Below are 13,861 nucleotides of genomic sequence, written 5' to 3'. Positions count from 1 at the left end.
CAATTCCCAGGCTCATGTTTGCTCATTATATAAAAATAATAATTTAGAGCTGTGTGCCTAAGGCAAAGTCTGGTAATAATTGTATCTTCTCTTCTACTGCCAAAATTAGCTCTTTCACCTCCTACTTGATTTTGAACATGATAAAGATGTCTTCCTCTTGCCTCCTCATTCCAAAGTTCTTGTCATTTTCCTTTTATTTCTGTTCTAATTTTAGCTTCATCTTTACTTAGTAGTATCTTGATTTCTGTATTTGATACACACATCTTACAGGAAACACATCTTAATTCCTAACTTATTCACTCTATACATACTTAAAAGAAGTTCATATAAAATATATTGTCTTGAGGATCTTCCACTAATAAGGCTTGATAATGAAGACAATGAATCTGAGCATATCATCGAATTCATTGGCCAAATATCCTCCATCCACCTGATAGCTAATAGTATTGCTACCATCTGTTGAATATACTCCTACTTGGTCAGATACTCTTTTGCCAATTTTAACTTGAAAATGTGGGACATATACAGCTGCTGAAGCTTGGGATCTTTAGAACCATCAGTAAAAATTTTGATTTTTGAGTTATAATTCTGCTCAATATACTGCTTAACCATTACATCCTTTGACATTACTCTATTTTTATCATTAAGCATTTCTTGCAAATTAAAATGGTAAAGGTTAATAGCCAAGGTGAAATGGGTGACACTACTACTGTAGGGCTCATTTCTATATTTATTATTCCACATGATTTGGCTATTTTATCTGCAATCCATCCAAAACTACCTAACTTGGCCAACTCATATTCCCCAAAATTTTCCAATCCCTTTTTAATTGGATGAGTTTCAAGATGTCCCTTTACCGAAATCCAGTAATTCAACATTAATTTTAATCTTCTTATATCAAGAGGCAGTTCATTCATTTCTACTTGTAAGGCAGGAATAGGAGAAGATCTAATAACAACACAACATATACGTAATGCCTGTGACTGAATAATTTCTACTTTGTGCAGCAAAGTTTTGGACCAGACCCATATGCTATACATCCATAAGCTATAGTTGACCTAATTAACGTACGTACAGTATATTATTTTCAAAGAGTGACGTCTGGCAACCCAATCCACCCGAACTAAATATCTTAAGATATTTAAAACTTTTGTGCATTTATCAACAATTTTTTTAATATGAATTGCAAAAGTCAGTTTTATGTCAAACCATACCCGCAGATATCTTATCACATTCACTTGTTCTAATTGTTTGCCGTATAATTGTAATCTTCTTTGTTTGTGGTGGCAAGTGGTGTCCCTCTAATTTACAACAGTTTAAATAAACTTTAAATACCAATAAATTGTAAAATATTTTCATGGTTGTATTCTGTAGGATAAACACAATTTGTGAACTATTATTAGATACATTTTTATTTTTAAAATACATATTTAATTGAGTTTAAGAGATTGCATTTGTAACAAAATATGCATGTTCCCGCCACTCCTCAAAGAGGTATCATGGAATGTAATTGATTCTCCAATGCTAAATCGGGCTTGGGCTCATAATTACAGTTCATATGTCGGGCCGGACTCGGACAAAACGTGCACAGGCTCAGGTTGGGTCGGGCTTGATGTTTTGAGCCTGATCTAAGCTCTATTTCAGACCGTGGTGATGTGGTTTCTCCACTGCATGGATCTTCATGTGTTTCTTCAGGTGACTTTTAAAAGAGAAACTTGTCCCACACTGATCACACATGTGCTGCTCTCTGCTGTGGATCCTCCCATGTGTTTTCAGATTTGATGGCTGATTGAATCTCTTGTCACAGTGTGAACACTTGTAAGGTTTCTCTCCAGTGTGACTCCTCTCATGTGTTTGCAGACCTGATAACTGACTGAATCTCTTGTCACAGTGTGAACACTTGTGAGGTTTTTCTCCAGTGTGAATCCTCTCATGCAGTTTTAAACTGTTTGCTGTAGTAAAAATCTTCTCACACTCAAAGCACATGTACTCTCTCACACCAGTGTGTATTTTCTGATGTCTATGTAAAGTTTGCAGCAGTCCAAAACTCTTTCCACACAGAGAACATGAATGTGGCTTCTCCTTCGTATGAACACCCTGGTGTGTCTTCAGGTGGGATGCCCTAAGAAATGTTTTGCCGCATTGATCACATGTGAACGGCTTCTCTCCGTTATGGATCCTCATGTGAATCTCGAGACTCTGTTTGTATGTGTAACTCTTTCCACACTGATCACATGTGAACGGCTTCTCTCCAGTGTGAACTCTCATGTGACGCTCAAGATTATGTTTGGTTGAGAAACGCTTTCCACACTGAGTGCAGGTTATAGATTTCTTGGCTCTTGTTTTCTTTATAAATTTGTTTTTAGTCTTTGAGCGACTCAAAGGTTTTTCTCCAGGTTTGACATGATGTTCCTCCTCCACTTCACTCAGTTCTTCACTCTCCTCACTCTCTTCCATAACGTCTGAAATCAAATAAAAATAATACATTTTATTTTCCGTGCATCAAAATAAGAGACAAATATAATGTGAGAGGACAAAAAAGTGATGTAATAGACAACTGCTATAAAACCAGACAGTTTTTACACAAACTGTTTCACGAGTTCACACTTACATCAAATTAAATAGAGTAAAGATTATGAGTATTTGGCGTGCTGTCCGGGGGAGGGCTCCAGGCTCAGAATTTTGGCCCGAACCCTGAGTATCACCCCCATGATAGAAATAGTCTAGAACTAGACTGTATTATATTATGGATTGTGTTGACGTCTAATAAGAGTTTATTGGAATCAAAGTGAGGAGATGAGGTGGAGGAGGGATGCTAAAATAAAAATGGTCAACGAAAGAAGGTAAATCTGCTGTATATATACACCTCTTATCGTTGATTAAATTGATTAGCTTGATGTGCTCCACTCGTGTTTAATTAGGTCTAATTATCTGCACGTACTCCTCCCGAAATTTGTTAATAAAACAACACTCAGTGTAGGGCTGTGCAATTAATTTCGATTTCGATTTTTGCTCCCAACGATCACCAAAATAGTACAATCGAGAAAAAACTATTATTTTGCCATGTTCAGTTTTGCAGGAACACTCTTATTTTGTCTTGCGTTCTGAATGAAACGCGCACGCGCTCATCCGCCCCTCCCGAAGCCACAAACTCTCTCAGGTCGTGAGTCTCGTGACTCGTCTGCATATCATCCGCTGGAATTTAAAAACTCTGCGCGAGTAAAGATGGCGGAAGAAGGGCAGTTACAGCAGCGTTTGGTGAGCAAAAAAGGCAAAACCAACTCCGTTGTCTGGGAACAGTTTGGCTTCGAGGAATCAGACGACGAGCAGAAACATGCTACGTGCAAGATTTGCTACATGGTAGTGGCTGCAACGCAAGGGAACACCACAAATTTGTTTAACCACTTGAAATTAAACACAGAGTGACCTATGACAATCTAATAAAGAAACAAAAACTGACGAGAGCAGGGGTGCCGTGTAAAAGTATTTTTTTTTCCTTCATATTTTTCAAAAAATTATTTCTTTGTAAACGTTGTTCAATGCATGCGAGTGCTGCCGTATGTTCGAATATGACCAGTCATTTTCGCCGTCATCACCCGGGTTTAGTGCCAGAAAACGCGAATGAGAAGTAGCGCGCGCTGTGAGAAAATGTGTCTCTGTGCACTCATCCGCACACGTCTCACAGCGCGCAAATATTGAGTTCTCTTTCAAGTCTTGCTCTTGAACGGACAAACTCACACAAAATGTATGTCAACGTCCATCTTGATGAGTATTCTAGCAGACATAGTCTGTATATATGCCTTAAGTAAACTTTATACAGTTGATAAAGACTACGCATATCCAAGCATTAAGTCTTAAAGGGGCAGTCGCCTTTACTGCTGTCTGTTTAATGTCAAACAACAAAAGACAAGGACATCACATCACAGCTCCTGATTGAATAGCTTTTGTAAGTTTAATAGGATTAATCTTTAATTTATGCACTCAAATATGCAATGTTATTTTACATTTGATACATTTCTGTACCTGAAAACGTTTCGGTTACTAACGTAACCTCGGTTCCCTAAGATGAGGGAACGAGTATTGCGTTTTGCTAAAACGCTATGGGGGGAATTCCTTTCCTCGAGATATTGAAGCAAATTTTTATCCAAAAATACCTTTTATACGCAGTGCAGCTGCACAACTCTCAGCAGGAAGCAGCTGCGTGCTGATTGGCTGTGCCGTTGCAACTGCAGCAACCTATAGCGAGACCTTGGGGCGGGACGGACCAATCAGGTCCTTCCAAACTCCCGCCACAAGGGGCAACATAATTTGCATAGCCTAGGGTATATAAGACCCACTCTCGCAAGGTTAGTCAGGTTAATCGACTGAAGCGACTCCTGAGCAAGTGAGCAAGCACGGCAAGCAAAACGCAATACTCGTTCCCTCATCTTAGGGAACCGAGGTTACGTTAGTAACCGAAACGTTCCCTTACGAGAGTACTCTCGTATTGCGTTTTGCTAAAACGCTATGGGGGACCAATGCAAAACGCCGTGCTTGCTTAACGGCTCTAAAGCCGACGACACCAAACCCAGGCCAACCTAGGTGGGCCTGTAGTATGATATCAATAATTCAGAATGGGCCAGACCTGAGTCGGGCCCTCATGAGAATGAACACGATATTCGTGCAATAAGTATAGACCGGACATAATCGGGTCAGGAATAAAGAGTGGCCAGACACTTCGGGCCGTAAGGAATATGCTTATGACTTATACAATATTAAACCCAGGCCGGACTTATCGAGCCTCAAGGGGTTAATCTGTTCATACAGCAAGAAGCCCAGCTTGTAAAGCCGGAACATCTAAATTATAGAATCTGATAAAAGTGGACGGGGAGGCCCAGCCTGCCGCCGCACAGATATCATTCAGAGAAATGCCAGTAGACCAAGCCCACGAAGAGGCCATGCCTCTAGTAGAATGGGCTTTAATGCCCAAAGGGCAGCCGAGATCTTTAGACTCATAGGCCAGTGAGATAGCATCCACTATCCACCGTGACAGGGTCTGCTTTGTAACCGCGCACCCTCGGGTGCGTCCGCCAAAGCATACAAAGAGCTGTTCAGTTTGCCTGTAAACAGCGGAACGCTCTATGTATATTCTCAGCGCTCTGACAGGACAGAGCAAATTAGCATCTATTTCATCTGACTGTGATGAAAGTGCCGAAAGTGAAATAACCTGTGCTCTGAACGGAGTTGAAAGCACTTTAGGTACATATCCATGTCTTGGTTTGAGGACGACTTTGGAGTCGTTTGGCCCAAATTCCAGACACGAGGCGCTCACAGAGAGCGCGTGCAGATCACCCACTCGCTTAACTGATGCAATCGCTAGCAGAAAAGCGGTCTTTAGTGACAGGAGCTTTAAGCTCACAGAATGCAGAGGCTCAAATGCAGAGCTCTTCATGGCATCCAGGACCGTGGACAGGTCCCATATAGGGACTGAAGGGGGACGAGGTGGGTGAAGCCTTCTAGCCCCTTTAAGGAAGCGAACAATGAGATCGCTCTTTCCTAGTGACAGTCCGTTCACTTTAATGTGATACGCTGCTATAGCAGCCACATAAACTTTGAGCGTGGAGGGGGAACGACCCGCGTCCAGAAGCTCTTGTAAAAATGTAAGCACCTCTGACACTGCACAATCATGTGGGGTCAGACTTCGCGCTTTACACCAGTCTGAAAAGACTGACCATTTGCCTGAATAGAGCCGCCTAGTAGTGGGGGCTCTAGCTTCAGTAATAGTGTTCATTATGCTTTCAGAAAGGTTCTCATGTACCCGTTGATGGACCAAACATGAAGCGCCCATAGATCGGGACGGGGATGCCAGATCTGCCGTTCCGCCTGCATGAGAAGATCTCTCCTCAGCGGGATCGGCCACGGAGCTGCATCTGACATCTGACTCAGCAGTGAGAACCAAGGTTGATTTCTCCAAAGCGGGGCTATTAAAAGCACAGCGCATTTGCTCTCCCTGATCCTCTCTATGACCTGAGGTAACATTGAGATTGGGGGAAACGCATAAAGAGGAAGGTTGGGCCATTCGTGGGCCAACGCATCCTCGTGCTTGGAGAAATATATTCGGCATTGAGCATTGTCTTTTGAGGCGAAAAGATCCACTTTTGCCTCTCCAAACTTGCCCCAAATTATCTGAATTATATTTGGGTGAAGAGACCACTCTGCCGGGGACACTTTGCCCCTGGACAGCATGTCCGGACCCAAATTCAGAATGCCTGGCACGTGAGTCGCTCTCAGCGAGCTCAGATTGTGCTCTGCCCATATTAGGGCTTCTTCCGCCATTGAGTGCAGATCGATAGATCTCAGACCGCCTTGGCGATTTATATAGGCTACCACCGACCTGCTGTCCGTTCGGATCAGGACATGGTGGTATTTTATGTACGGAAGGAAAGCTCTTAGCGATATCGTGACCGCTTTCATCTCTAGACAGTTTATATGAAGGCTCTTCTCCGAGTCTGACCAGAGACCGGAGATCGGCCTGCCCTCGTGAAGGGCTCCCCAACCTAGGTTGGATGCATCTGTCGAGATAACTTTCCACTTCGTAACAGTGCCCAAACTCACGCCCGTCTTGTACCAGACGGGATTTTTCCAAGGAGCCAGAGCTAACACACAGCTGTGGTCTACCTTGATTTGCAATCGGCCCGAAAGCCATGCGTGAGCTGGAACGCGGCGATTCAGCCAGTGCTGTAGGGGGCGCATGCGCAACAGACCCAGTCTGAGAACTGGCGCCGCCGAGGCCATGAAACCCAACATCCTCTGAAAGTGTTTGAGAGGAATGTGTGCACCGGACCTGAGGGAAACCGCTCGATTCCGAACAGAGAGCGCGCGCTGTGACGTCAGCCGCCCGCTCATCTGCATTGAGTCCAATACTGTTCCCAGAAACGAAACTTTCTGTGTGGGAGACAATAAACTCTTTGCCACATTGATTCTGAGTCCCAAGCATTGTAAATGGTTGAGAAGCCAAGATCTGTGGTTTAATAACTGTATCTCTGACTGAGCTATTATGAGCCAGTCGTCGAGATAGTTGAGAATTCTCATTCCCCGAAGCCTCAGCGGGGTTAGCGCCGCTTCCATGCACTTTGTAAACGTGCGAGGGGCTAGAGATAGACCAAAAGGTAGCACCTTGTATTGGTATGCTTTCCCCTCGAAGGCGAATCTCAAGAATGGCCTGTGATGGGGGGCTATTTGTATGTGAAAATAGGCATCCTCTAGATCCACAGTGAAAAACTAATCTCCCGGGCGAATGTGCGCGAGGATTTGTTTCATTCTCAACATTCTGAACGGGCGCTTCATAAGGGCTTTGTTCAGATGTCTGAGATCTAGGATGGGTCTTAGACCACCGTCCTTTTTTGGTACAAGGAAGTAACGGCTGTAAAAGCCTGACTCGCTCTGTGAGGGGTGTACGGCTTCTACCGCTCCCTTTATTAACAGTTTTGATATCTCGGTTCGAAGCACGTGACTTTTGTCGCTTCTCACCGTTGTCTCTTCCACGGCGCGAAAGCGCGGTGGTCTGCGAGCAAACTGTAGCGAGTAACCTCGTTCTATTATGTTCAACACCCATTTCGAAATGCCGGGAATGGCCCGCCAGGCCTCGGCCTTCGAAGCCAGGGGCTGAATTAATCTGTGGGGCGAGTCGCTGAGTAACAGGGACTCGGTGGCCCGATAACCTTGCGCTAAGCTGGCGCTTATGAGGGAATTGTTTCCCGCCGCCTGAGTGCAGGGGGCCGGGGGACATAGAGGATTGGTGCTTGTGTACAGGCGAGCGCGCTTGAGTGCGGGCTCGTTGACTGTGAGAATAATGTTTCCAGCCACCTGAGTGCAGGGGGCTGGGGAACATGGGGGAGTGCTTGAGTGTAGGGGTACATGCTTTAATGCTGGCACACTGCCTACAGAGAAAAAGCTCTTTTTGTGACTCATATGGGTCGCCGTGAAAACGGCGTTTGTGTACAGGCGAGCACGCTTGCTTGCGGGCTCGTTGGCTGTGAATGTGGCGTTCCCAGCCGCCTTGAAGGGAGCTGGGGAACGTTTTGGAAGAGAGCGAGGCGGTGCACCGGCCGAAGCGGGCACTATCCGCCTTCTCTTCATACCTCTGGCTAGGACGGCTTCGGAGGCTCAGGTTTCGACACATTGCTGGGTCGTGGACCTCGACGCTCCGGCGGTCTGCTGCGGCTCGTAGAGCGGGAACGCTGACCGGGCTTGGAAGCCGCGTGAGGCTGGCGAGCTGAAGGCGGCGCCTTGGCGGGCTGGGCTGGTCCAGCCTTAGCTTGACGGCTAGCGGAGGAGCTGGAACGCTTGGGCAGGAAATGTCGCATTGCCTGCGAAGTTTTCTGTGCCTCAGTGAAGCGCTCTGTGAACCCAACCACGGCGGAACCAAACAATCCTGAAGGCGAAATGGGCGCGTCCAGGAAAGCGGTCTTGTCCGCGTCCTTCATCTCCGTTAAGTTAAGCCATAAATGGCGCTCCAACACCGTCAGGCTGGCCATGCATCTGCCGATCGCCTGAGCATTGGCCTTGGTGGCGCGCAGGGCCAAGTCAGTGGCGCCGCGCAGATCCTTCAGAGCCTCGTTATCAGGAACAGACTCGTCCAGGGAACGGAGGAGTTTGGCCTGGAAGACTTGAAGAACCGCCATGGAGTGTAGCGCTGACGCTGCCTGGCCGGCGGAGGCGAATGCTCGACCGGCGAGGCTGGACGTAGTGCGGCAGGCCTTGGAAGGGTGCACGGTCTTTGACTGCCATCCTCTGGCGGAGGGCGGGCAAAGGTGTGCAGCGACAGCCTCCTCGAGGGGAGGAAGGGCTTGATATCCTTTTTTCTGAGCGCCATCGACTACCGAGAGCGCTGGAGAAAAAGAGGATCTGGCGCGTGATGAAAATGGCGCCTTCCACGATTTTGTTAGCTCCTCGTGGACTTCTGGGAAGAAGGGAGCGGGTCTTTGAGCGGTAGGTTGACGGCGGTTCTCGAAATACCACTCATCCAGACGGCTTCTCGTGGGCTCCTCGGGCTGAGACCAGTCAATGCCGAGGTCGTCCACGGCCTTGGTGAGCAAGCGCATAAGCTCAGCGTCGACTGAGGTTATGACGCCGCTAGCCGTCCGCGTCGAAGTGGCGTGCTCCGAGGCGGCGTCCGACCACCCGCTCCCGGATGCAGCAAGGGAAAGGCTGTCATCCTCTTCCTCCTCCGGTCCGCCGAACGAAACAGCAGCAGCCGCCATGCGAGGGGAGCTGTGCTGCTCGTCGGCGAACAACACGGGCGATGGCGAGGCACGCGGGGACATGCCCGGCGTGTGCTCGTCAGAGCGCTCCGGTGGCCTCTGGTCGCGACGTTTTTTCTTCCGTGGCTCTAGAGGCTGGGAGCACGGGACGGGATCCGAGTCGAAGCTGGCGAGCCGAGCCCGAAGGGTCTGCAGCGCCAGCTCGTCGCACTCAGGGCAGCCGCCCTGGTTGAGTGCAGCCTGCGTGTGGTCTCGTCCGAGACATGACACGCAGATGATGTGCCGATCCTCGTCCGCGATGAAACCTCTGCACGAGGCGCAGGAACGAGACATTTGTATCAACGTCTCGGCTCTTTTTGAATGTTTTAGAAAAACAGAAGGTATAAAGGATATGGTGCCGGATGGCGCAGCTGGAAGGCAGGCTGAAGGCGGAGAATCCGACGTCCTCAGGCTGCGTGTTCCGCTGGGTGCGTGTCGACGGCAGGCTTCGATCCGGAGCTCAACGATTGCAAGTCGCTGAAGAAGAATTAATCTGACTAACCTTGCGAGAGTGGGTCTTATATACCCTAGGCTATGCAAATTATGTTGCCCCTTGTGGCGGGAGTTTGGAAGGACCTGATTGGTCCGTCCCGCCCCAAGGTCTCGCTATAGGTTGCTGCAGTTGCAACGGCACAGCCAATCAGCACGCAGCTGCTTCCTGCTGAGAGTTGTGCAGCTGCACTGCGTATAAAAGGTATTTTTGGATAAAAATTTGCTTCAATATCTCGAGGAAAGGAATTCCCCCCATAGCGTTTTAGCAAAACGCAATACGAGAGTACTCTCGTAAGGGAACTAATGTTAGACGTACCTGAAAACCATATCTAGCCGAACTATATTGTTTATTTTATTTATTTGTGGTTATCATTTTTACTTGAATACTTTTATACTTTGATTTGAATATATGTTATATTATTTATTTTAATAGTTCAAAAAGTACAACAAATGTTACAATTTCAATTGAATTGTTGAAAAGTAAATGCAACACATTCCCAAAGTCATGTGAAATAATCGTGTTACATAATCATGATTTCAATATTGACCAAAATAATCATGATTATGATTTTTTTCCATAATCAAGCAGCCCTAACTCAGTGTGTTAATCAACCCTGCTACTAAAGTTACTGTAAGAAAAATATTCTCTAACTATGAATAACTTCTACAATTTATCATAAAAAACAACTTTATCAGTAATTAAAGACTAGCTTTTGGACAAATTATGCTTTTTTCCCTCTCAGCCATTCTGGAAAGTACATTTACTTGATACAGTTTACTGTTTATTGCTTTAATTAAATGTTGTAAACTATACTGAGACATGTCATGTCCAACATTTTGATAACATGGTTGCAAAAAAATGTGAACCAAATACAAACCAGAGCTGATGATGCGAGTCAATATGAAAGTTTCTCAAACCTCCAACATTTGTAGAAAATTCAGTACTTTTTTCATAGTGTAATTGTTTCTCTAAATGTGCTGAAGTGCTTGAGTCTTTCTATCGTGAATGTTCTCCCGCATCATGAATGAATGAAGAATAAACACCAACCTCTTTGTTCCTCAGGATCTTCAGTGTGTTTCATTCTGCAGGTTCTGGATCACTCGTGTTCTCACTGTCCTCTTTAATAAACTCAGTCTTTGCAGATTTCAGCTCTTCCTGATGCTCGTCTTCACTTGTAGTCTGATGGAAATATTCCAGCATTTTCTGCAATTGTGTCTGGCTGTAGACAAGACGAGATGCACTCTCAGCCGCGCATGCGCACTGGCCGAGATGCACTCTCAGCCGCGCATGCGCACTGGCTGCAGACAAGACGAGATGCACTCTCAGCCGCGCATGCGCACTAAACGAGGTTCACTCGTATTAAGACCGTAGATAACACATGCACTCGATGCCGCGCATAAATAAATTATTTATATATTTTACACTACCCCGCAAAAGTGTTTGATCAGCAAGATTTTCATTTATTTGATTTTTAATGTTTTTGCTTAAAACAAACAGAATTTATTCAATATTAAATTCTTAAACGTCTAAAAAACATCTTTACTTACACATTTTAACAAATGAAAACATATCCTGATTACAAATATTTTTGTCAGTATATTAATAAAATAGAAAACTGATATTTTAAATTATAATATTTCAGAGTTTTCCTGTATTTTTCTAAAATAAATATGGCATACATGACCATAATAAACTTTTAAAACATAAAAAAAGATTATATTATATATTTAGCTGCTTAAGTTCGGTATATATGTATGTACATATAAGATTACTTATAAGATGTACATCTCAAAATATTGAGAAAAATCACCTTTAAAGATGTCCAAATTAACTTTACAATGAAATAAATCATAGCTATACAAGCCAGTCACATTGCTACTGCTACTGTCACATTCAATGTTAATATACTTCCAAATACACCATAAAAAAAAAAAAAAAAAATACAGCAGTTGGTCGTGGTTGAGTTTTGTAAATTATTTTACTTATACATATATAGAGAGAGAGAAAGATGTACAAATACATTACATAAAAAAAAATAAAAATAATAATGGACAATGTTTTGTTTGTTTAATTTTGTATGCGAGAAAAGATTGGTGCGAGGTGCATGTGGTCCACCACATTATCAACAAATGTATGCATGTCCTGCACAACTGTAAAGATAAACATCAGTGGCTCTGCAAGATCGTCCTCTATAAACTAGTATATGATAACATGCCATTTTTAACCTCATTATTTCCAAGTATATGTTTTTACCTGAGAGATTTGATCAAACTTCCTCTTTGGCAACCTAAATGCTGCTGATCACCGAAGGCTTTGGACTCTTCTGCATAATGGGCAAACAGTTTTCCATGTCTGGAAAATAGAGATTAAAATATTGAATATTGCATGGTTCCTTATTCATGAAAGCTTTAAGTATTCAGAGGCCAAAAAACAAACTCTACCCATCCAGTCCGAAGTTCTCCATTAACATGATCCACCACCATTTCCTCAGCTCTGCCATGTCCAGCTGCTCAACGCATCAAAGTTTATGCCTTTTGTAAGTTATACTGTCTCTAAGTTATTAATCTTATAATATTACTTACAATTGTGTAGTCAAATGGGGCATCCAGCACAACGTACAATGCAGACTATAAATGAAAGACGAATTAGTATTAGGAATACTATATAGGAATATATTATTAAACTACCAACATATTGTACACCTTACCATCAACATGAATATGCCACAGCCGTTTCCATATGGCTGTCCTGGAAAACCCTGAAATATAATGAAAGGGGGGAATAAGCACAATTTCATGGATAGACTGATTGATTGAGCGACTGATAGACAGACAGAAAGATAGACAGCAACCTGTAAAACCTGTTTTTTCCAGATAGCAAAAATGATCTGAATCACTTTCAGAGTCTTCTGACACCACTGCATCATAAACATCTAAATTAACAGAGTCTTCTGACACCACCACATCAATATTGTCAAAGTCATTATCTTCAGAGGCTTCATTTTTACTAGTGTACATCTGTTGATTATGAGGAGTGTCATCACTAGCCTTAGAGTTAGGAGTTTGCAAAGACTTTAGAATCTGAGCAACACTTGCTCTCGCCTTTTTTGAATGTTAGAATTCACAGTATAAAACTCATAGTTTTCAGACATGACTTACACAGGATGGCCTCTTCTGTGCTGAGCATGGCAACTTCACTGATCTTGTTGTGGTCTGTCAAAAAAAGCACACAAACAATGTTTAATTTTGTTAAAATCAATATACTGCATAGATACATTTATAGAGATCAGAAAACACCAGAAATCAACTAAATTACATCTTTACAGACATTGCACACTTACACTTTTTACACTTAAAGAGCCAGAAGAAAGATCAGTACCAGCAGTTCATGGCTTGCAATAGTCCATTAACACCTCAGACAATATCATTCCCTATTCACATTTTCATTATAAAACACTGACATTACTCTTTTGTCTTTGTGCAGATCAACTGATGTGCTGTAAATTGCCCAAAATGTGTACTTTTGTTTTCTTTATACCTACATTTGCATCTTTTTTATACGTAAACCAGGATCTGTTCTACAAATATTTTCAGGACTGTTAACAGAGGCCAATAAACCAACCAATTGACACCAACATAAAACTATAACTAAATGAAAATGGATAAGTGTTTGGAACCCATTTAAAACAGTCTGTACAACATACAATGAAAACTACAATGTTACTGTTTAACATTATGACTTACTATTTTAAAACATTATTCACAGAGTCACAATTCTACTGTATACTAATAATGAACTGCACTTGAACAGCATTTATTAATCTTAGTTAATGTAATAATTTCAACATTTACTAAAGCATTATTCAAAACAAAAGTTTTGTTAATATCAGTTAATGCAATGTGAAGTAACATGAACAAATAATGAACAGCTGTATTTTCATTAACAGCAAAGATTAACAAATGTATTGCTCATTGTTAGTTAATATATTAAGTAATGTTAACAAATGAACCTTAATGTAAAGTGTTACCAAATAACGACCTAAAAATACTTATAAGTTACTAAACACAGTTACAATTTAACAGTGTGA

General features: G+C 43.2%; 1 protein-coding gene across 1 annotated transcript; it reads right to left on the bottom strand.

The window, feature by feature from the left end:
- Positions 1-1,401: 1,401 nt before the first annotated feature.
- LOC307129053 (uncharacterized protein) lies at positions 1,402-11,042 on the bottom strand. The gene is made up of 2 exons (XM_079821176.1): positions 10,822-11,042; positions 1,402-2,462 (listed from the first exon to the last, which is right to left on the bottom strand). Exons 1-2 carry the CDS (start codon positions 10,853-10,855, stop codon positions 1,636-1,638), a joined length of 861 nt encoding a protein of 286 aa, XP_079677302.1. The 5' UTR covers positions 10,856-11,042; the 3' UTR covers positions 1,402-1,635.
- Positions 11,043-13,861: the final 2,819 nt, after the last annotated feature.

Source organism: Gobio gobio, assembly GCF_949357685.1.
Source record: "Gobio gobio genome assembly, chromosome: 1".
NCBI lineage: Eukaryota > Metazoa > Chordata > Actinopteri > Cypriniformes > Gobionidae > Gobio > Gobio gobio.
Note: the sequence above shows the minus strand (reverse complement) of the source record. Positions and strands in the feature narration are given on the sequence as shown.

Bases quoted from the DNA above. Each gene is read 5' to 3' on its own strand.
- LOC307129053 (XM_079821176.1), bottom strand. From the start codon at position 10,855: ATGAAACACACTGAAGATCCTGAGGAACAAAGAG. The intron at 2,463-10,821 runs GTTGGTGTTTAT...ATTTGATTTCAG, and splicing joins AGATCCTGAGGAACAAAGAG to ACGTTATGGAAGAGAGTGAG.